Genomic DNA, 23,613 nt, shown 5'->3' with positions numbered 1-23,613 from the left:
AGCTATACATCCTGTGATGAAGAAGCAGTCACAGAGGCCTTCTCAAGGTATGGGTTGCATTGTGGTTGCACCGGTGCTGGAAAGTTGAATAAGATTGGGCCCTCAAACTCTTCTCCTAAGGGCCCAATGCCAATGGGTTCTGACTTTAGCAACAGGAATGAATGGCATATTTCTCTGCCTTCTTTCCCATGTGGGTCTCTCAGAACTGGTTATGAGCAACATGAGCCCTGGGTAAGACCTACAGTAACTTGCTTGACCTTATTTTTAAGATTTGTAGAGATGACAAAGCCATACAAAAATGTCCTTTCAAAAAGGCAACATCAGCGTAAACACTGTGAGGAACTAAAGGGATGCATAGTAAAGAATTAACTCTGTGTGCTAAGCAGGGAACAGCATTGTCCCTGACACAAGATTTAGAAGAGACTATTTAGAATTACATTCTAAATGTAATCAGCTGCAAAGACTGTCTTCTAGCTCAGTCATCCTGCTACAAAATCACATTTCAGTTCTATTACACATGCTGTGCATTAGCATTTCATGAGACAGCGATAGATTCATGCACTTGGAAGATGGTGGTCATTAAACATATATTGTAGACTATCCATTGTTGCCAGCCTATAGTTTCCTCCTTAAAGTAATTTTTCATGTCTTCTATAAAAGGCCACTCATCACCTAACTGTCATTGATCAAAACGGGAAGCTTCTATTTATAGGCCTCAAAGAAACACAAGACCCCTGTCACTTGGTTTCCTTAAATCAGGGGTGTCCAAAGTTTTTGGCTGGAAGGCCACATCATCTCTCTGACACTGTGTCTGGGGCCAGGGGGAAAAAAAGAATTAATTTACATTTAAAATTTGAATAAATTTGCATAAGTTTACATAAATGAATATATTAAAGATGAACTTATATGAATGAATGAAGGTCTTGTATAAAAGACCTATAAAAGGCCTTGCACAAAGCAAGGCTGACCTTTCCTTAGCTGCCTCTGCAGCATCACAGACATGAAACAGCAAGCAGTGGAGGGAGCCCTCATCTCACAGCTCACGCGAGAGGTCAAACAGTCGCCCTCACGCTGAGAGCAGTTGCGTTGGGCCAGTACGGGCTCCAACAAATCTACAGAGGGCCAGAGGCTCATTGGAGACTGGAGGCTCCCTGAGGGCCGCATTGAGAGGCCTCGAGGGCCGCATGTGGCCCCAGGGCCGGGGTTTGGGCACCCCTGCCTTAAATGGAAATGAGCTCAGGAAAAAAAAGCTGTATACTATCTTGAATCTTGAATGATAACATGGCTTCCAAAGGACATCTTTTTGCCCTCTTACTCAGGCATATGCTTAGATTTTCAGCAGAAGAAGAATTTTCAAGATACTTCACATATTATTAAAAAAAAGACTAGTTTCCACATGTGGTCTGCAGCAGATACATGAGGTATATATAGTTGGATAATTTGTGTCCGACAATATGGGGTAAAAATACGCCTAGAAACTTTGTATAGCCACAGCTGTTGGGTATTCAGGCAGATTCTTTACATGTGTGGAGTAAAAAAGGTGGGTGTGTGAGAATACAGTGGGCTTTGTAATTTTAAAAATTCTGAGCAGACTGGCATTAAAACAGGAACAGATTGAGTACTCTGAAGCAGTGCAAATATAGCTCTTGTGCCCCTCAAGCAAATTGCAGCATAGATTTTTTTCCCAAATTTTGTTTTTGCTGGAACTTGGCAACAACATACGGTGTACCATACATTTATCTAGCTCTGAAACAAGCAAGCAAGCAAGCAAAACTCTCTTGGACAACAGAAAATACTGACCTTCTGGCCTCTTAGACCTTCAAACCCAGGTAGGCCTCTCTCACCCTGAAACAAGAGGAAGAGCTTATTTATCAGTAGTTTGGCATTACTTCCAGCACACTGAGAAATGCTTCACAAATACAAATCACACATTTAAGAAGACATCAGGGGGCAGGCCACCACAGATCACTGTGTTTAGAAACCACTTCCATGTCATCTCCCACTCTAGGATAAGTCCTTGCATTCACGTATTCTCCCTAGCTAAAGCTTTGAACTGCATTTGCTCACATTTTGCACTAGTCAACCTAACCAATCCTCTGCTTCTGTCCAGTTCCCACTGCCAAACTGGATACACCACTTTTTGGAAAAGGGACATGTCTTTCTTTGCTTTTGCTACAAAGCACCACACTGGTTCCAAGCAAACATTGAGCTGCTATGATAGAAGCAGTATACTCAAGATCACAATCAAAAGCACAGTCCAGTCCAAATCACCTGCACAAGGTAGACTGTATGGAAGCAGGTCACATGTGGGAGGGAGGCTGGCAGGGACGGGTTGTGTTGTAGCATAATCCCATTCACAGATCACAGGAGACAGAGGTAAGGAATTGGTAAACGATTTGATCACCCCCATGGTTAATAATAATAATTTCAGTATTAAAAGTCTCCCCAACCTTTTCTCCAGGTGGACAGGAGCAGTTAACAGTCTTGGTGGGTCCAATCTGTTCATTTCCAACGGTAACCACAATTTCTGTTGCAGGAGGTTCTGTAACGACGGTCACTTGGCACTGAATCCAGAACAGCACTTGCCATTAATGTGTATCTATTTTTTAATATCATTTCATTATTTGCATTTTAACTAGACTGGAGCAGAAACCTACTTGCAGTTTTTGACTTGTATTTTCAGTAGAGCTAAAAAAAAATATCCTGTTTCAATGACTTTTCAGCGCCTCTTGTTGAACGGTTCATTTTCATATTTATATTGCCTTTGCTTACAGCCTCACTCTTAATTGCCTTCATTTCTCCCAGTGATATCATCATGAATTAAATCTGATTGGTATTATCGTATTTTGGCATTATCAGTATATCTGATTGGATCGAAATGCCCATGTGATTAATTTAGGGCGCAATTCTAACCAACTTTCCAGCACTGGCATAGCTGTGCTAGTGGGGCATGTGCTGCATCCTGCAGTTGGGGGGGGGGCAGTCATAGAGGCCTCCTCAAGGTATGGCAATGTTCGTTCCCTTACCTTGAAGTTGCATTACCCTTATGTCAGTGCTGGAAAGTGGGTTAGGATTGCGCCCTCAGTAACACACAGGAAGTAGTAGTGGCTGAAGGAAACTGGTACTAAAACAACAAAGTCTGGATGAACACAATTGTTCCAAACAGGAGAGGATTTTAAAAGAACCAAATATTCACACAATCTCAGTGTTTTCCAAACAGAAAAAAAATCTACCCAAATCTGCTAGGTTTTACCCAAAAATCGAAACTAACAAATGTTTGGCACTGGTTTATTTAACTCATACTAAAGGTTCAATAACCATATTTTTAAGATGAACCATACCACAAGTTAAATACTATATCAGGGTGGCGAAACTTGCTTAAACTAAGAACTAAATATTATAAACTTCAGATGTTTGAGAGCTGCAAGGGAGATAATTAAGAAAGGCAATATTTAAAAAAAAACATTTAAATTCTTAAATATATTTACTCACATGAACATTAAACTTATGTTTTAATCCAATGGACTCTAAGTTTATACCCAGTATATAATTATCAAGCTTGGAAATTTTTTATTTACCTTCTTTATTATTTGTGATTCAAAAAAGAGCTCAGCCAATATAGTTCTGAGATTCACACATTACATATCTAAGGGCACAATCCTAACCAGGTATACTCAGATGTAAGTCCTATTTTGTTCAGTGGGGCTTACTCTCAGGAAAGTGTGGTTAGGATTGCAGCCAAAGAGTTGCATGTGCCTCACAAACCATGGTTTGCCACACATGTACTATACCTGCTTTGCACCTCTCTTTTTCATGACAACTGAGGAAAAACTATTTCAACAATTATGTATTTTGTATACCAGTTTCCTCAGGTTAGAAGCCCATAGCCAAAGGTAGTTATGCATCTTTCCATTTTGGATGATAGATTTCAATTAAGAGTCATTGTTGCACCTGTGGGCATCTGGATTCATGCACCCCTTAGAAAGAGATATGCATTTGAACTTACCGGGCCAGAAGAAATATCACAGCAAGTTTCTAGCTCAGCATGCCGTGAATCACAGTAAATAACCATCCGCTGAAGGTCAAACTGAGTAGAAGAAATCAGGAAATCATTAAGGTCATAATTCAGGGAATGACAGTAGGCTACCTGGCTTTCTTTTGGTCTGTGCTTGTGGCAAACAATAATTGGGATGATTCACAACAGAGGGCCATGTTACATACGAGAGAGTGAGACTCTTTGGAAGCACAAAGGCACATAAAGCATTTTCAACATCCAAAATACTGAACCTCAAATGCTTAAACCTTGCCCCTGACAGTAATGGCCCTCTTCTAGAATCCATGCCAAAGTATTAAAAAATAAATAAATCTGAATTTTTCACAATACATTGAACCTTTGATTTAATGGGCCTTGGTTTACTAGACTTCAGAAACAACAGACATTTTCTGCTTCATTAAAACCGAGCCATATACGTTTTGCGCATGCAGGTCTCAATTGACTCAAATGATTTAACAAGCTTTCAGTATTAAAGGACATCCCTTTGTCCCTATTAGGCCGTTAAACTGAGGGTTCATTGCAGTGATTGTTATCACTCTTGTTCATTTTACAACCGTTTGGGCTCTGCTATGTTCTTTTGCCTGGATGGTTTCATATTCTCAGACTTGTTGAAACAGAAATTATTAAATATGACCTTTACCTTTAATGTGTAATAGGTTTCATTATTACCTTGTAATATATCTGATACTTAAATGCAGAGTTCATCTCTTTCTTTAAGAGCATTTATTGATTTTTGGAAGTTTGTACATCTAGCTTCATTGATTGATTAATCAATGAAAAACAGGTAGTTGATCTATTAAAGCAACTCGAATGAATTTAAAGTGTTAGAAATTAGTTATGTCAAGGAAAAGCAAAGATTTTTTTAACCATCATATGGCAATAGAGTGTCCTACAAACCAGACTGTCTGATATAGCCAGCCTTATGAACATATAGTACTAATTTATACTGAGTCAGATCACTGGTGCACCTAACTCATAACCCAATCTTCTTGGGTTTTAGTGCTAGCGGAACGAGTGTCCTACCAGTGCTAACTGCTGAAAAGGAGCTGTACTTTCCAGCAGCACACTCAGTAGGATGCCAATGGGATTCCCAGAGCCTTCCCACATGTGTTGTTCACTCTCCCACCAGAGAGAGGCAGGAGAGGTGGGGGGGAGGGCAGAACAGGGTGGGGAGGGGAAAAATTGAGAGGTAAGGGGTGTAACGGGAATGGGGAGGCTTTGGGAGGAATGGATCTGGCAGTTATGGTGCACGATGGATCCTATTCCTTTTCTGCAGTTTCCCCTCCACTTTCTCTCCTCAAACTTGCACTAGCAAAAGGGCTAGCACACGTCCAAGGAGACCCACTGTGGTGCGAGAGGCTTACAGAGGTATAAGGGGATTTGAATTCCCTTTCAACTCTGCAGCTTCTCACCACCTGCACTGGTTACAGCACAGCCATTTTTGATGTGGCTGCACCAACAGGAGGGGGAAAGGATAAGATTGTGCTCTCTGTATGGTCAACACTGGCAGGCAGGCACTTTCTAAGGTTTCAGGGACAGGCCTTTTGTAGCCCCATCTGGAGACGCCAAGGATCTTATGCATGCTAAAATGCTTCAGCCCCATTCCCCCACACGGGTAGGTCTACACCCTTGGTACCTACATCAATGGGCACGCTGTCATAGAGGCGTTTGCCGATCACCGTCTTTCCCTGAATGTCAATATTTTCTCGGTCTTCAATAGGCAGCGTCTGGACCAGTTTGCAGTCAATGTAGAGGGAGACACTCTGAGACTGAATGCTTAAAGCAATTTTGTGCCAGTTACGGTCAAACAAGTCACTGACGCGGCCATTTCGAAAGACAACTCGTACTGCATCCTTGGTCAGGCCAATAGCGTTGTACTCCAGGGCTTTGTTTTCACCATCCAGTCGGATAGAAACCTTGGAAAACAAAAAGAATACTTATATGAAGTGAAATAAGGGGCAGGAGTGCCAGTGTCCCTACATGTTATTTTTGTCCTAAGCCTATCACTGCTGTCCAGGAGAATGAACTGGTCTTTTCATGAAACGAGAGTTGTATTAATCAATGTGGAAAGACCAGTGGGAGGTGGCGGAAGCAATGCAGCAAATTGGAAAGGATTACACAACTCCCTGGGGGAGAGAGGGAGAGAGACAGCCCTACCTGGGGTATGCCATACTTGTCAATGATCTGCCAAAGGTACCAGTCTTCTCTCCGGGAAGCTTTGCGGAATTTGAAGGTGGCTACAAAAGCATATTCATCAGGTAGTCCTTGTTGGAAGACATCTCTGGGAAAAGAGAAGAAAGAGAAAGAAATGAGAGATTTCAACTGTGTACAGGTTTAGCAGAAGCTGGAGGTCGTATAATACAGCCATAGTTGTTCATTTCTCTTTCCTCTACAACCTCTGATTAAACAAACTTTGCAGGTTTAGGAAGCGTTTGACCAGTGAACAAACCAGACAAGGTCTGTTCTCTGATCTGGTTCATCGCTTAGAGAGGAGTGAATCTCCAACCATCCGGTTCCACCTCCACTAGTTCTGCACATTCAGAGAAGGGTGGACCATCCAAACACAGCCTATGTACATTGTGCCATCAAACCATGTCAGAATTTTCCTGAGAGATCACCTGCATTGTGGATTATAGATTGTGGGCATAGGATTCTAGATGCATAGGCCCTATTTTGACAATCTTTCCCCAAATGAATATGCATGGAAGCGGGTTTGGATGCTGGGCTGATCTGAGCAAAACATATCCTCTGATCCAGCCTCATCACAGGGCACAAAAGGAAAAAAAAGAACTGCATGAACTATGAGAAGGAGTGTTTCTGTCATATAGCCTTCAGATCTCTGAAAGTCTTCTAAACACAGCCTTACACTCCAACTCTCCATGCAGCAATGCAGCAGTGCCAACGTGGCACCTGCTGAATCCCACAGAGGAATTTCAGCATCTGAAGGTCTCCTCAGGGTAAGGGAACATTTGTTCTATAGCTGGCACATACCTATATGAAACTTGGTCATGGAATTGAAGCCAGGTAGGGGGTTAGGATACTGGTATGTGCTGCTGTTGCTGATACTTCCCTTTCCCATTTCCACACATCCACCCTTTCCTGCTTCCCTCCTATCCCCTGCACTGATTTATTGGTTCTAGCAGTCATCTCCTATCTGCCGGTGCACAAACTAGGCCACTCGCCACTTGCAGTGGTGGCAGCACCAAATGGCTTACCACTTTTGCAACATCAATAAAGGGCTTTACCATGCTAGAACATAAGGGCCGCATAAGGGTCTAACAGGACTGGGTCGTTAATCATGAACAATAACGAGACGTACAGTGCAATCCTATGTTTCTTTACTTGGAAGCAAATCCCAAGTGTTTAGTGGAAATTGCTCCCAGGTGCATAGGATTGCAGCCTTAAAAAAGAAATGCTGAAAACAGCCTGGCTGGATTTTTCCAACTGGCAGCAATCTGCAAGACTACACTGTTTGGCTGCCAGAAGCAACAGGACTATGATCCACCTACACACTCCAGCTTGTGATTCTCCTTTCTTTGTGATTCTTCTCCCTTTACCCAGTGAGGAATTTCTTGCTCTTTGATTTAAATACCAAAAATCTGGATGCTGGCAATCGGCTACACTGAATGGCTACACAGACAGTTTGGAGTCTCCTTTGATGCCCTACCCAGATCAACCACTGGGTGTCTGAATACACCCTGTTTTGACATCTTGCTTTGCCGTGGGAGCTTTGCCTGGTGAGCGCAGGTGAACTGGCTGGCTCCTGCACAAGTAGGAAATGAAAATAGCAGCAAAGAATCCATGACAAGGCACTCTTGTTTCACAGCTTGCTTAATGAAACTTCACTGTTTCTGTTGGCTCCCAGAACCAGCGGCCGCAGGTGCAGACAGGATTTACACAGCAGTTCCTTCCTCCTCTCAAAAGATGGCATAATGTTAATCTATGTTCATGAAAGGCCGTGTCTGAGACAATGAACTACACTCCCAAGTCTGATGGATCTTATTGATTCTGCTGCTTAACAGCCATGACGTTGAAGAAGAAGTCTGGCTGGCATTATTTGGAGCTATGTCAAGACTCAAGAGTGCATGGCTTGGATCCTGTAGACTTATGGGTTTATGCCCAGTGCCACAAGACCACAAGACCATTAGGTAGGGAACAGGCATTTGTTTCTACTAGAGATAACTGTGTGAGAACCCCTGCTTGAAATCCAGCAGCCCAAATCTGAAGCAGTTTAAAGTTGAGCAAGTCTACTCATGGTCACATCCCACCCATGCCTCTATGTGAGTCTCCCTCCCCCTTTCTTGCCACAACAGCCTCACCTTGGGAAGGGTACCCTGAATTCAGGAAAGGCCCAGTGGACGATAATAATGTTCCAAGCCCAATCCTATAACATGCCAATGTCACATACAAATGTGATATCTGACATACCCACTAAGGCAGTGCCACTTGACCACAGAACACATGACCAAGTAACACAGCCCTTCTCAGCAACACCAACAGAGTCCATGGAAATACGAACACAGCCTGTCACTCTAGAGCAGTGTCCAGACATAGGCATGTCATCAGTGCAATGTTGAAGCAACACCCATGCATCATCAGTGTTACATCTGTGCATCATTATTTCATGCTCATGGAGCCAATCACCACATCCACCCAGCCCAAATGCCAGTGGCCAGAGAACTGCTGCCAGGACAGGGGGTGGAGGCAGGTGCATGGCCAATGAGCAGCCAAAACTGGGGGGAGCCCTTCAGCTAGCCACTGGGAATGAAAAACATAGCAACAGGTGCCCCCGCTACCCATGCGCCCCAAGGATACCACATACAAACAGACAAACATGGAATAACACAAGAATGTCACAGAACCCCCACCCCTTACAGGAGCTACAGTGACATCAGCAGAAAAGGGGCAAAAGCAAAGAACTGCAAGGAACACCCACATCCAGGGTTCAAGTCCCCTTATCCCACCCACACTAACACATACATTCATGGAATGCTTTTTGACCACAGGCCCAATTAAACACTCAAATAAACCCTTGAGAGTGTGTTTCGAGCATTGCAGAAAAATATTCAAAGTGCCTAACTTGGAGGCACAGATGTGCCAGAGTCACAGCCCCAAGTCTTGAGTCGAGTCCCAAGTCTCTACCCCCCTTTGATCAAGTTGCCCACAAGTCATAACAGATGGCCATCACGACTCATCCAGAGCTATTTTTTAGTCATTTTGATTCGAGTCTGAGTCTTTTTGAGAAACAAGTCAAGTTGTAGAAGTGGGGGCGGGGATGTAAGAGTTGTAAGCACACACAAAAGTGAGTCCTGACTTAAGTCTATTTGAATCTTTTCATTTTTAGGGCAAAATCCCTGAGTCAGTGCCCAAGTCAGTATCCAAAAGACATGCATGATTCTGTATGAGTCATGAAAAACGTGTGTTTACGTGACTTGAGTACGAGTCCCAACCCACACCTGCTTTGAGGGCAGATATTCATTCATTCATTCATTCATTCTATTTATTTATTTATGAATGAATGAATGAAATTTTATTCCCTCCTTTACCCCACTACCACAGCCGCTCAAGGCAGATAACATAAAATGTATGTAATAGAAGAATAGAATAACTTATTTAAAAGACGTAATTAAGGACCAGGAAACAAAATTAAAACAATATATACGTATAAAAAGAAAGGGGGAAAAAAGGCATCAGTTAAAAAAAAAACAGCAATAAAAGCAATCAGATAACAATGAAATCCAATAGAACAATAAACACCAGCAGCCAACTTGGGGGGGGGGGGAATGCACAGTATAATCCAGGAAGTAAAGCTTAGGTTCTTGTTTGATTGAGCTTCTCTGATGTCACAATAAGACTGGACAGTCAGATGTGTCAGAGGCAAAGGACTGAGAAGCCAGTGGGCCAGGAAAGAGGGACCAGGAAGCATTAAAAAAAAGGGGGGGGGGCGCAAGGGGCATGTTACATTTACCACATGATGTGCAGCTTGCAACTTTTTCACTTCTGTATAGCAGGGGCTGTGGGGTCACGGTACCAAGGTAGAGGATATTTAACCCTTTACCTTTATATCATTTTCAGCTGAAAACCACTCCTAAAGTGGTTATTTAACAAGCAGTTGCTTACGGGGTGCAATTTTTAATGTGAAAATTGTGTGAGGAAAAGGGTTTACATACCTTCTACCTGTTAGCCATGGCCCCACAAGGTAGTTACAGAGAAATTTTTTTAAGGGTATAATGTGGCAAATACATGGCTGAGGGCCCAATCCTATCCAATTTTCCAGCACCAGTGCAGCCTTGTCAATGGGGCATGTGCTACATTCCGAGGAGGGGTGGGCAATCATGGAGGCCTCCTCCAGGTAAGGGAATATTTGTTCCCTTTCCTCAAGGCTGCATTGCAGCTGCACCGGCACTGGAAAGTTGGATAGGATTGGGCCCTAAACGAATTGTTTGGGTCAATTTGGCAAAGGAGAGATGAGAAGAGAGAAGCAGAATAGTATAGGAGCTGAGCTTAAGAAAATGGCTGGAAATTGTGGAGAGGGAGTAGTGCAGGAGTGATGCAGTAGGGAGGAAAGCAGAAAATAAGTCAGGGGAAGAGCCAGTGGGTAGACAGGTGGCAGATATAAAGAACCTTAATAGCCCCTAAAGAAGGAGAGAAATGAAGCAAATAGGTAGGCTAGACGGCCATAACCAGTCTTGGACAGAGCTTGGAAACCACTCCAAGTGCTACAGAAATTATTCTTAACCATTTAAATGCAGGTGGAAGAGGGGCTGCCAAGTTGTTTTCATCAGTAAGCTCTTTGGGTGCAATTCAAGGAGAAGCAGGCACACCCAAGTCCCATAGCAATTAATGGGGCTTAAGCTCCTGACTGTGGGCATAAATTTAATTGACGTAAATGGGGTGTAGCCATGCCCAACTGTCCTTGGCTTGAAGCCTTTGGCTATAGCTGCAGCCCTCTGCCAACCACTCGTGCAGACAACCCACTGAAGTCAATGGGTGTAACCAATGGCGGAAGTAACTTCCACTCAAGCCAGTCAAATGGGCGTTCTCTAAATGTGTGTTGGATTAGAACACTACTTTTAATGAGCAGATTCAATTTTAAGATTTGCTTTCCTTAACTACAAATAGACACACAAGAAATCTAATTGGGTTCATATTTCAACCAAGCCATTGCAAAATACGGAGATCCAGAAATTGTCCTACTTATCCCATCAAAAAAGACCATGTCCAGGCAGTAAAATGTTCAAGCAAAAGAAAAGGAAACCTACTGTGTTTTCTGAACAATGGGGAAGCTTCCAAGTCGAACGTAGGAGCTATGCAGACCACTGTCCTTCATTCCAAATATCTCCCTCACGCTGAATAATTCCATCAGGTCAAACCCTGAAAAGGGAAACACATGGGAAGACAGAGACAGTGTGGTGTAATGGTTAGACCAGGGGTGTCCAAACCCTGGCCCGGGGGCCACTTGCAGCCAATTCGGCCCTCAGGGAGCCCCCAGCCTCCAAAGAGCCTCGGCCTCCAGAGACTTCCTGGAGCCTTTTCTGGCCAGATGCAACATGAGGACGACTGTTCGACCTCTCACCTGAGCTGTGGGACAAGGTCTCCCTCCACTGCTTGCTGCTTCATGTCTGTGATGCAGCAGTGGCAGCGAAGGAAAGACTGACCTTATTTTGTGCAAGGCCTTTTATAGGCCTTGAGCTACTGTAAGACGTTCATTCATTTATATAAGTTCAATCTCTCATAAATTCATTTATGTAAATTTATTCAAATTTTAAATGTAAATTACTTCTTTTTTTTCCCGGCCCCCAACACAGTGTCAGAGAGATGATGTGGCCCTCCTGCCAAAACGTTTGGATACCCCTGGGTTAGACTGACAGAACAGGAATTCAAAATCTGAACCCTGGTTCAAATCCGCATGCCCCCAGTCACTGTCTTTCAACCAGACCTACCTACAAGGTGACATTTAGATGAAAATGGGATGGGGAAAGAACCACACCTGTCACCCTGACTTCCTTGACAGATGGATGGAATATGAATGCAGCTAATAAAAGGAAGGTAAGATGAGTGAAGAAGACATTGGAGTTACAACAATAAGCAGGATGGTTTGGATTGCTTGGAGCCATTTCAGATTTCTCTGTGTGTTGAGGTACAAGGGGAGGCATGCTAAAAAGTTTCTCAGTATACTGTTTGAAAAATATTCAGTTGCCAAAAAATGACTATGTTTTTCAAAAGCTTAAATTTCTGGTGGCTTTAAAAAGAAAAAAAAAAGTCCTTGTAATAAGCATGGAATTGTTCCTAAATTCATATTCCTCTGTTTTTATTTGTCTGTAAGACCCCAAAATTGATTAGCGCTTTCCATTTTTGGTTATATTTTATGTTCTTTGTGGGTTGTAACGTTATTGTATGCGCTTATATTCATATACTGTAATATGTGTCTTTATATATTGTAATGACCTATGGTTATATAATAAAATATACATACATACATACATACATACATGGAATTGTTAACAACACAGTTCAAACTCTCTGCCTTTTTTGTTTAAGCAAAAGGGTTCATGGTTTGTACCCTTGGTATGCTAAGCACACAGGCCCACTTCATGGTTCACAACAAGGGCCACAGTGTCTGGAACCAGGGAGCTGGCCAGAGATGTTGGTCCTCACAAGGAATAATAATATCTAGTCTGAAACACAACAGGAGCTTGCTGCCTGCACCCACCCTCCCAAAATGGCATGGCGGGGGATACACACTTGGAAGAGAATTAGACTCTGTCTCAGTGAGATTTCATGGGATTTATCTGACTCTCCTCTTTAGCTGATTTAGCAGTATCCAAAGGGCTGGATACTACTTTGGCTGCATCAAAAGCAGATAACTTTTTGCATTGCAAGAATGGACCTTGAGGATGAAGTCATACCCTGCTAACTCTACAAAGAGAAACTTTTTCAGTTGTTGCTCCTCTTATATTTAGCATGGAGAGAGTAAATATCCTTCTTCACCACAGCACAGTATCTTTTCTAGTGGCTGTTTGCGGATGACATTTTGCATCTTTTAGATTGCAAGCTCATTGTGGACAGGGAGCCATTTACAGCCCAATCCTGAGCTGCCTGGAGTGCGGGGCTGCTGCAGTGCCAAAAATGGCTGCCAGCACGCAAATTGTATCCAGCGCACAACCAGGAAGCCGCTGGCATCTCCTCAGGAGAAGAGGACGTTCATCCCCTTCCCCTGGGTAAGGAAAAATAGCCCCACAATGGGGCTACTCCATTCTGCGACAACTCTTGGGCTGGTGCAGAAACAAAGTGCTCCGTGTCGGGCTGCACAGTTCGACATGGAGCTCAGGATCCAGTGGAGCTGAACTCCACCAGTCCTGCCCTCCGTGAGCCCTGCTCCCTCCCTTCACCACGCCTCCTCCCTGCCCTCTGCACACCTCCCCCACCCCAAAATGCCTCCTCCCTGCCGCCCTCCACGTCCCCACCTACCTCTCCGTCACCCGGCAGTTTGGGCAACGGCTGAGCAGCGGCGCACCGGCAATGCCCCAGTGCTAGCCCCGTGCCTGCTAGCCCTACTCCACTGGGCTGGGCTAGCTACGGTGCTTAGCCAGCGCACACTGCATAGGTTTGGGCCCTTAGTTATCTGATTTTCTCTGTACACTGCTTTGCAAACATTTTTGTTGAAAAACCGTAGATAAATATTCTTTGTAAGAATATACATGGAAAGGATAAAACTGGTTGCTGTTGTTTTAAATTTGTGGAAGTTTCATTATAGCTTTGCTCACACAATCAAGATTCAGCAGCTGTTTGAGGATTGTACTTTTGAGCTAACATCTGGCCTCAGCAACTATGATCTCCAGGGGTGGGACAAGGCTACCCCATCCATGAGGCCAAATGAAGCATTCAACCTAGGCAGCGGATTGATGGGGCTGCCCAACTGGGCCCACCTGACTCCTTTGCTGCTTCTTTTTCCACTCCCTGGACTGGGAAAAGGAACAGAAGACAGAGAGGAAGAGGAAATGTGGAGGACATGGGAGAGCAGAGCTAGAACACTGAAGGCTGGCTCAGCACTGGGTAAGGGGGACAGCATTTGGCATGCTGCCTCAGGTGTCAGGAAGTCATACGCCTGGGGTAGAGTTAGACAGAACTATCAACTCTGCCACTCTTGGCTGATTGAAGGTCTTGTGGACCTTTTCAGGAAACTGGACCTTTTTTAGGAAACTTGGAAATGGAAAAGATGCAAAAGAGAGCGACTAAGATGATTACTGGGCTGGGGCACCGTCCTTATGAGGAAAGGCTACGGAGTTTTGGCCTCTTCAGCCTAGAAAAGAGACACCTGAGGGGGGACATGATTGAGACATACAAAATTATGCAGGGGATGGACAGAGTGGATAGGGAGATGCTCTTTACACTCTCACATAACACCAGAACCAGGGGACATCCACTAAAATTGAGTGTTGGGAGAGTTAGAACAGACAAAAGAAAATATCTCTTTACTCAGTGTGTGGTTGGTCTGTGGAACTCTTTGCTACAGGATGTGGTGATGGCGTCTGGCCTGGACGCCTTTAAAAGGGGATTGGACAAGTTTCTGGAGGAAAAACCCATTACAGGTTACAAGCCATGATGTGTATGCGCAACCTCCTGATTTTAGAAATGGGTTCTGTCAGAATGCCAGGTGCAAGGGAGGGTACCAGGATGCTCGTCTCTTGTTATCTGGTGTGCTCCTTGGGGCATTTGGTGGGCCGCTGTGAGATACAGGAAGCTGGACTAGACGGGCCTATGGCCTGATCCAGTAGGGCTGTTCTTATGTTCTTATGTAAATTTCCCCAACTTTGACAATGACCTTTGCTATTGTTTATAAAATAACGTAACCCAGAATAAGTGAGCTAAGAATTTCTGATTTTACCAGGGTTTGTTTACCCTCTGTCAACTTCACTTCCTGAACAGGGCGGGTCAATCAAATTGATTCTTTGGTTATTACTCCAGGATAACTGACTGAGGGCCCAATCCTGAAATGGCTTACCATCGGTACACACTGTTGCAAACGTGCTGTAAGGCATGTTTGCAGGCCCTAATGCCAGGCGAACACCGATGCTAGCCCAGCGCTAGAATGGGAGAATTTTCTGACATATTGCCTTTGACCAAACTGCTCTTATAAAATGCTGCCAATTTTTTACTTACTTACTACTACTGCTCTGGATCTGGTGATATTTATTTGCCATCTTTCTCAAGCATGGTGGCAGAGAAAGTGCAGAAAAGTTTTCTGAAAAACAGAAAATGCTTACTTGATAGAAAGCTTCCTAGATTGGATGAAGCACTACCAAGCCCACATCCAATTGCAGTACAACTCTGTCAGCTACCAGCGTTAAGAGTTGGCATCCATTGTAGGGATGAACAAAACATCAATTTCATTTTCATAAGAAGAGCCCCACTGGATCGAACCAAAGGGCCCATCTGGTCCAGCTTCCTGTATTTCACAGTGTCCCACCAAATGCCTCAGAGACAACAAGACAACAAGAGACCTGCATCCTGGTGCCCTCCCTTGCATCTGACATTCTGAGGTAACTCACTTCTAAAATCAGGAGGTTGCACGTACATATCATGGCTTGTAACCCGTGATTGACTTTTCCTCCAGATATTTGTCCAATCCCCTTATAAAGGCATCTAGGCCAGATGCCATCACCACATCCTGTGGCACAAATGTTTCATAAATATGTGTCATCACAAAGTGAGTGATGTTTTTGAAGCTAGGATTTTCACAAGTATGGTATTTTTTATTTTTTTTTTATTTATTTTATTTTTAGGTTTCTTTCATTTATATAGCGCCTTTTGCGTTACAACCAGGAAAGGAAACATGTGCATTTCCAGGAAGCAATCAGATGATGGAAGGTCTGTGAAATTGTAATGCTGGGAAAACAGGATCATGTGGCTCCTCAGACTAGCCAATTTATTCTAATTACAGTTTATGTAATGCTGGCATTATTCAAACTGAGGTATCAGAGGAGTTTCTCTGGTTATGAGGATGGGACTATGAAGTACAAATGAGCTCTGTTAGGCCCCCTGGCTTACAATTTTTCATCAGTCATTCATATGCAAAGCCTCCCATGGGAGGACAAAGTTTGGAGAAGGACAAGGGGAAGAGAGTAAACTTTTGCTGATATGTGAAGGAGACCCTGGACAGACATGAACCTGACCAGAATGACACTGAGCTGCTTCTGACTCTTTGGGTGTTCTCAGAGAGGCCAGCCAGACATCTGCTCAAATTTATCTGAACTGTCGGTGGAGAATTATAGTTTTGGTTTCCACCAGAATTCCACCCAATGCGAAATTAGAAAAGAATGTGGGCATTCCTTCTCATATACATCAGCTGAGGATTTCTGAAGGAAGCCGAGAGTCTCAATAAGGTGAAGAAACATACTGAGTTGTCCAAAGGCAATTTTTTTCTTCTTCTGAATTTCAAGAGAAGTTGGAAGATTTGCAAAATTTATCTGTGGAATCTCCACATAGCAGGAAACAGAGCTTGGAATAAGCCCAAAGGAAAGTTATTTATCCTAGAAACATTATGCCAAATACATTGATATGTCTTGTCTTTGATAGCTCACATAGTGTGTGAGGTCCAAGCATTTCTATATTGAACTGCTTCTCTCCTTCTCTCTCTCAGTCTCTCATAGCCCAATCCTGAGCTCAGTGTGCTGGCTTCCTGCCAGTGTGCACTGTCGCAAAAATGCATGTATCAAAGTATGTATCATTGTGTGGGGTTCAAAATACCAATCAGCAGAGGCTCTTGCATAGAGATCAATTTGCCTGCTATGCTATGCTATGCTATGCCATCCACTTTCCTGTGTTATTTGGCTGCCCCTGTCTCAGCATGTGCTCTGTGCAGCCCAGAGTCTGCAACACAGGTCTGCAGCAGCTACAGGACTGCAGGCAATTTGTCTTTGCAGAGGAGATTAGCTAACAGGGCTCTGATATTGAAAGCTTCCAGTACAGAGTGCAAAGGAAGGGCAGAATTAATGTCGTTCCAGAGCAGCTGAACAATATGGAGAGCAGATGTGTGCAGCAGCAAAACATTGTTTTAACACGCCTCTCCTCTTGGAGAATCAAAACACTGTCTGCTCCTCTTTGGCCAGCGTAAAATACATATAGCCCTTGGAGAATATTATAATTAGCTGATGAGTCACTGGTATCTTTGGAAATCAATCCCCTTCTCTGCCAACCACATGCCAATGGAGGGACGCCAACTGACAGGCAATCACAGCCATCTCTGACTATAATTGCAGGCTATTAGGTTTTACAGACTTGCCCACAATCCAGGGGTGCATGGCCCCTACTCTCCCACAACAGGCTATAAATAAGCAGAGAGGCATATTGGCAGATGGTGGTTGTCCTTATTTGCCTGCCTAGTCCAAAAGAGAACTCTTGGTCTTCACTACTGCCCTCCTGGACTGTACCACTTTGGGCAGCAGAGTTGCAGGACATCTTTGAATGCTCCTCCAGACACAAAAAGAAAACTCCTTGTGCATTATTGCCTCCCCTGTGTTGAACTATAGATGGCAAGTTCCTGCATAAGGGGCCTGTCCTCTTTTGTTGTACAGAATGTCACATGCATAATTGGTGCTGTAGATTGTGAGGTCCTTTGAGACAGGTTGTCATTTAGTTATTTGATTTGCTCTGTAACTGCTTTGTGAACTTTTTTGTTGTTGTTGAAAAGTGGTGTATAATTCTTGTTATTAACAATAATCATTTCAATCACACATACATGTCACATACAAACCCTTTATCAGCACTGGAATAAGATGTGAGAAGCCCCTTTGTTGGAATGTTTTCAACAAAGGAATGCCAGCAATCCAGTAGGGATGCTTTAGGCGTAAGAGAGGAAAGGGGAGAATCTCTGTCACTCTAGCCCACAGTTCTCTTCTCCACCACACTTTCTCCCTCCTCTTCTTTTGTCAATTCAAGGGGCAAGAAGAGGAGAACCAGTGGAGGTGAGTAGTGATGCAATTTTCCATCTTTCCCTTACACCACTTCTGTTGCTCTGTAGAAATGCTGGCTGGAATCATCAGTAACTGCTGTAGACAACAGCAGTGGGGAAAAAGCTAGATCTATTTCCCATCACATTTCATCCATTCCAAGCATTGATCTCTTGCCAGGATTTCAGCCCAGATCAAGAACAGCTATTCTTGTGCTTGTTAATCTGTTGCAACATGTCTGTGTATTGGATTGAAAACAGCAGAGTACATTAACATTGCCATGATGTGGCTGCAAAACCTTTGCTATTTACCCTGACTCAGACCTGCTCTCAGACCTGTTTTGTGGGCCTCTGTATTTATTCATCTAAAATTTTTAAAAAAGTGAAACTTCCAGAAACAATCAGTTTCAATTTCTTTCCACATTAAATTCATTATTTTCCCTGCAAAGGGTAATAATTCACTACGTGGAATCACCCATTAATTGATTGCATTCATGTCCTCTAAAGAAAGATACCTGCTTTCTATAAGAAGGCCCTTCTGAGGCCAAACAAAAAAGATAGCTCAGCAAACCAATCACTGCTGGTTTATCATTAACTGCAGATGGGAAAATCACTCAGTAGTAAGCCACATAATATAAATGCAGGAGAGCCCAGGTTCAATCCTGGCATCTCTAGATAGGTCCAGGAAAGAACTCCTGTTTGAAACTCCAAAGAGACACCACCAATTAGAATTGACAATACCAAGTTAGAGCGTAATTGTAACTTAGACTTGGGCCAGTTCAAGTTCCTTGGGCCGGCCCAGGAGGGTCGCAAATGTGCCATAAAGCACATTTGGGCCTCCTTACAAGGAAGCCGCGTCGGCACATCCAGGTATGCCAACACACGGAGGCTGAATCCAGCTTCCATGGTGGCTTCCCCGCCAAGTCTTGCGTCGGCCCAGCTGGGCTGATGCAAGAGTAAAAGGTAGCCGTGGGGGAGGCGGGGAGGAGGAGGGAGGGAGGTGTTCCTGGGCGGGAGGAGGGTGGGTGGGTGGCCCGGGGGTGGGCAGACAGGGAGCCGGAGGCAGGGCTGGGATCCACCAGTTATGCCGGATCCCAACCTTGTTCCCAGGGAGATCAGAGTGGCTTCAAGCCACTCTGCTCTCCTCAGACTTGTGCCATGTCCAGAGGTGGCGCAAGTCTGAAGAGACCCACTGTGGCCAGCAGCCCTTACCCAGGGGTAAGGGGAAAAGTTTCCCCTTGCCTCTGGCTAAGCCGCTTCTGCCCATGATCCTACGCCAGATACAGTGCAAGCCTCTTTGCTTGCAGGCTAGGATTTGCCTCTTTGCTTTGCAGAGCAGGCTAGGATTGCGCTCTTAGATGAATAAAACATCTGACTCGGCAGAAAGCCACTTTGTGAGCCTTCCCACTCAGTTCAGCCTACTCAACTATTTATTTATTATTTCTTGCTACCTTTTTTAAAATAAAAAAGATGCAAAGATGTGCAACTCCTTCCTCTTGAGAAATTTTGCACATTTCATCCTAGAAAGAGGAACCTCTGTTATCCTTTAGATTTAATTTTAGGTAAGCTCATTGATCTTGGAATGTATTCTGTAACCCATTGAGAAAAACCATTACAGCTGTTGAATTAGCACAGCAACAGTGGCAAATTGTATTCTTGCCAATTACCGCTGGTTTGAATGGCTGATTTGCTTGCCTTGGGTACATCTCAGATTTGCCGAGAAATATTATTAACAGTATTTATCACAAACTACCTCTTTTATTTCTTGACTCTACCCTGTGGTTTACCTTTTTCCTCTTTGCCCACATCTTTCTCTCTCCAACTGAGAATATTGGTTGATGTACCTAATGCCAGGCTATTTTGCATGCTATGCAATAAAAAATATTGAAGAGTATAGAAATCTTTATAAGACTTTATAATTAATTATATTCCATTGCACTATGGTGGAATATATCTTTGAATAAAATATATAAATTATCAGTTGCATTTTTACATGGGTTAAAAAACCTAATCTCTATAAAACTGCCCCTCAAAGGTCAATACTGTGTCCCTCTGAGGTTTGCACACCAGGTGCTACCTAGCTAGCCTAATGATACCACCAGCCCGGACTGGAAGTGAGGTTGCTTCAACTGCCTATTTGTTTGTTTTGCTGGAGCAAATCCTCAAGGTGGCTTATAATTCAAGAACTAAAAATATAAAATATATAAAAGGCTCAACCACATCCTGCTATCCCTTTAACTTGGGATGAAGGCAGCACTTGAAGGAGAGCCCTATCAGATGACCTAAGAGAGCGAGCCAGAATATATGGGAGAAGGTGGTCCCTCCAATAACCTGGACCCAAATCATGAAGGGCTTTAAAGGACAATACCATATAGACTGCATTCTGCTCCTTCCCTTACTGGGAACAATTTTGGTGTTCAATAGTTCCACGTCCCTTAGCAACTGGTTGCAGACAGCATCACATTACCTGGAATATCATCAGTTTCTCCATTGGTATGTTTGAACCTGTCTCCTTCCACATGGACATTGGGACACAATACATCTGAAAAGAAAACAAAACAGAAACAATTTTATTATAAATAATATTTGAATCTCCTACTGGAAATTCCTTTCCTGCATGACCAGTGTGTTCCACTAACAAACTCGAGGAAAGATACTACCTAATCCTATCTCCTCCTCCCCCCACCCCCTGCTACTGTAGCTGTACCAAAACCAGGCATGCTGTATTGGGGGGGGGGGAACTTCAGCAGGGAAATCTCCTTCCCCCTACATAAGCCTCCCATTCAGCAAGTCCAAAGAGAGAAAGAGGTAGGGAGGATAGGTGGTGATAGGAGGTGATAGGAACTGTTAGCATTCTTTCAGTGTCTGTCATGATCTAGCTCTACTAGTTTGTGTGAAATATAAAATATGTGAGCAACAACTCAATGCCATGTCTATCCATAAAATATTCACTTCCTAGAAAAATGATGCCAACCCCTAGCTTGTGGAAGAGTGTGTGCCTTGTGATGCCAACACAAGCCCTTCTGATACTGTGCAATGTATCTGTACGGAGTCAATAAAGAGGCCCTCAAATGTCTATCAATAGCTATTACCCATGATACCTAAGTGGAGCCTCCAGAAGCACTTTACCTCTAGATACACACAATGAACTAGTCGTACCTTCATGTCTGCATGTGAGCCTCCTGTCTTATCTATCTGTTGTTTAGAACAGGAGCCCTTTAGTCTGATCACAGAAAGCAATTTCTTATGTTGCTGATTCTAGAAAGTCAACAATCTCTAGAGATTGTTCTAACTCTGCACCATTGTGCCTCTCCATCTCTCTCTTCCAACCCACACATTTGCAAGAACATTTATTTTACATTGTTTTCCTAGATCAATATTTAATTTCACACTTCTAAATCACAGTGAAAGTGGATCAAGAGAATGGTTTAAATGAAAATATGAAAAATGTGAACCAATGCCTTTAGGAATCCCACCTGGTTCTTTTTTCCAAGACTTTAATGAATAGTCTGTTGGAGATGGAACACCAGTTAGATGATCCCACTATCCCAAAATCTTGGCCCCTCATGCCTGTCATTCCCATTTTCCCATAACCCCTCTGCATCGTTTGCCATTCCTCGTAATACAGAGGTTCCATTGGGAACAGATTTTTTTTTTTCTCTTTTTCTTCACAAAGAGCCTTTGCTCAGCACTGGAGTTAACCAAATAATAAAATTAATCTTGCCATGAAGATAGATTCCAGGAGCAGAGGTGTACCCAAATTAAAAAAAAAAATCATTCTTAAGGGGCCAACTATACAGCTCACAAGCGGCTGCTGATAAATAACTCCCATTATCAAAACAGCTCGAGGCATTTCATTAGAGCAGGGGTGATGTGTCACCAAATTATACCAGGTTGTTGTGGGAGGATGGATTTAGCCCGAGGCAGCATAACAGGATGCTCTTGCAACATTTCCTTGAATGAAAGAAATCAATGGCACATTTGCCATATTGTCAAGAAATGTCCAAAAAGCAGAGCTATTAATTATAAAGTTTGATTGGTGGAATATGATGACTACCCACTCTTGCCTATGGAGACAAAAATGCTATTATTAACAGGATTTATTTTTATCACACCGTAAACATGTATGGAGATTTACCAGGTAGCAACAGAAAGGCAGGTCCCTGTCCCAAAGAGCTTACTGTCTAAAAACTGACAGCGGGAAGGCTCCAGACATAGCAAGTTACATCTATCATTAAGACAAAATAGGCTGCAACTGAAGGAGAGGCCATGAATGCTGATGAAGCTAGGAGGAGTCAGATTTATTCTAGAAAACTGGCACCAAAATGTCAACTGTAAGTGAAAGTCATTTGAAAATTTCAAAAAAAAAACAATTGAAGTGAATTTCAGGGCTCCGCCCAAGGAGAAATAACTCAGAATCAGGATTCAGAATGTTCTTGACAGGTTTGACCATTGGACCTGGACCCATGAAATGAAGTTAGGTGAAGATAAATGACTTGCAAGCAACATGTGTTTTAAAAAGGTCCAAGCGTCTCAGTGGACCACAAGCAGAACCTGAGCCAGCAATGTGATGCTGCTGCAAATGTGTGTGAATGAGTACGCATGCTATAAAATAGGGTATTTAAATGGTATTCCTAAAATCTACAGCCTCCCCCACCCTCCAAAAGCATCAGAAAACCTGTTTAGCAGGGACAAGCACTAGAATATTGTTACAACTGAACACTTTCCACATGCGCTGCCTCCGACGCATTCTCGGCATCACCTGGCAGGACAAAATTCCTAACAACACAGTCCTGGAACGTGCTGGAATCCCTAGCATGTATGCACTGCTGAAACAGAGATGCCTGCGTTGGCTTGGTCATGTCGTGAGAATGGATGATGGCCAGATCCCAAAGGATCTCCTCTATGGAGAACTCGTGCAAGGAAAGCGCCCTACAGGTAGACCACAGCTGTGATACAAGGACATCTGCAAGAGGGATCTGAAGGCCTTAGGGATGGACCTCAACAAGTGGGAAACCCTGGCCTCTGAGCAGTCCGCTTGGAGGCAGGCTGTGCAGCATGGCCTTTCCCAGTTTGAAGAGACACTTGGTCAGCAGTCTGAGGCAAAGAGGCAAAGAAGGAAGGCCCATAGCCAGGGAGACAGACCAGGGACAGACTGCACTTGCTCCTGGTGTGGAAGGGATTGTCACTCCCGGATTGGCCTTTCCAGCCACACTAGACGCTGTGCCAGAACCACCTTTCAGAGCGTGATACCATAGTCTTCCGAGACTGAAGGTTGCCAATACAATACAAGATTCTAGTAAATTGAGACAACTGAGCCAAAAAGTCATCCATGTGAAGTAATATATGTACCAGTAAATAGTGACTAGTAAATCATGGTCTGTATAAGAGCACACAGCTAGATAGATGCACACTTCTTCAAACATCCAAGACTCATAAAGCCTTTTCTCCAGCCGTGCTAGGTACAAATTAAAATAGAGGACAGATTTTTCCTACTTCTGTAAAATGGCAGGTCGTCTTCATTCAAGACGTCAAGGATCTGTCAAGGAGAGAAATTTCTCATTTTTCTGGCAGGGAAAACCACCAAACGAAACCAGGGAACATGGCG

General features: G+C 43.6%; 1 protein-coding gene across 1 annotated transcript in view; it reads right to left on the bottom strand.

The window, feature by feature from the left end:
- COL22A1 (collagen type XXII alpha 1 chain) overlaps positions 1-23,613 on the bottom strand; it is a 165,780-nt gene that overhangs the window by 104,076 nt on the left and 38,091 nt on the right. Inside the window, exons 3-9 of the mRNA XM_066625564.1 lie at positions 20,473-20,547; positions 11,317-11,428; positions 6,212-6,335; positions 5,695-5,970; positions 4,007-4,087; positions 2,451-2,564; positions 1,801-1,845 (exon numbers count right to left, since the gene is read on the bottom strand). Coding sequence (XP_066481661.1) covers positions 1,801-1,845; positions 2,451-2,564; positions 4,007-4,087; positions 5,695-5,970; positions 6,212-6,335; positions 11,317-11,428; positions 20,473-20,547 — 827 coding nt within the window. The remainder of the gene's footprint in view (positions 1-1,800; positions 1,846-2,450; positions 2,565-4,006; positions 4,088-5,694; positions 5,971-6,211; positions 6,336-11,316; positions 11,429-20,472; positions 20,548-23,613) is intronic.

Source organism: Tiliqua scincoides, chromosome 4 (assembly GCF_035046505.1).
Source record: "Tiliqua scincoides isolate rTilSci1 chromosome 4, rTilSci1.hap2, whole genome shotgun sequence".
Classification (NCBI taxonomy): Eukaryota; Metazoa; Chordata; class Lepidosauria; order Squamata; family Scincidae; genus Tiliqua; species Tiliqua scincoides.
Note: the sequence above shows the minus strand (reverse complement) of the source record. Positions and strands in the feature narration are given on the sequence as shown.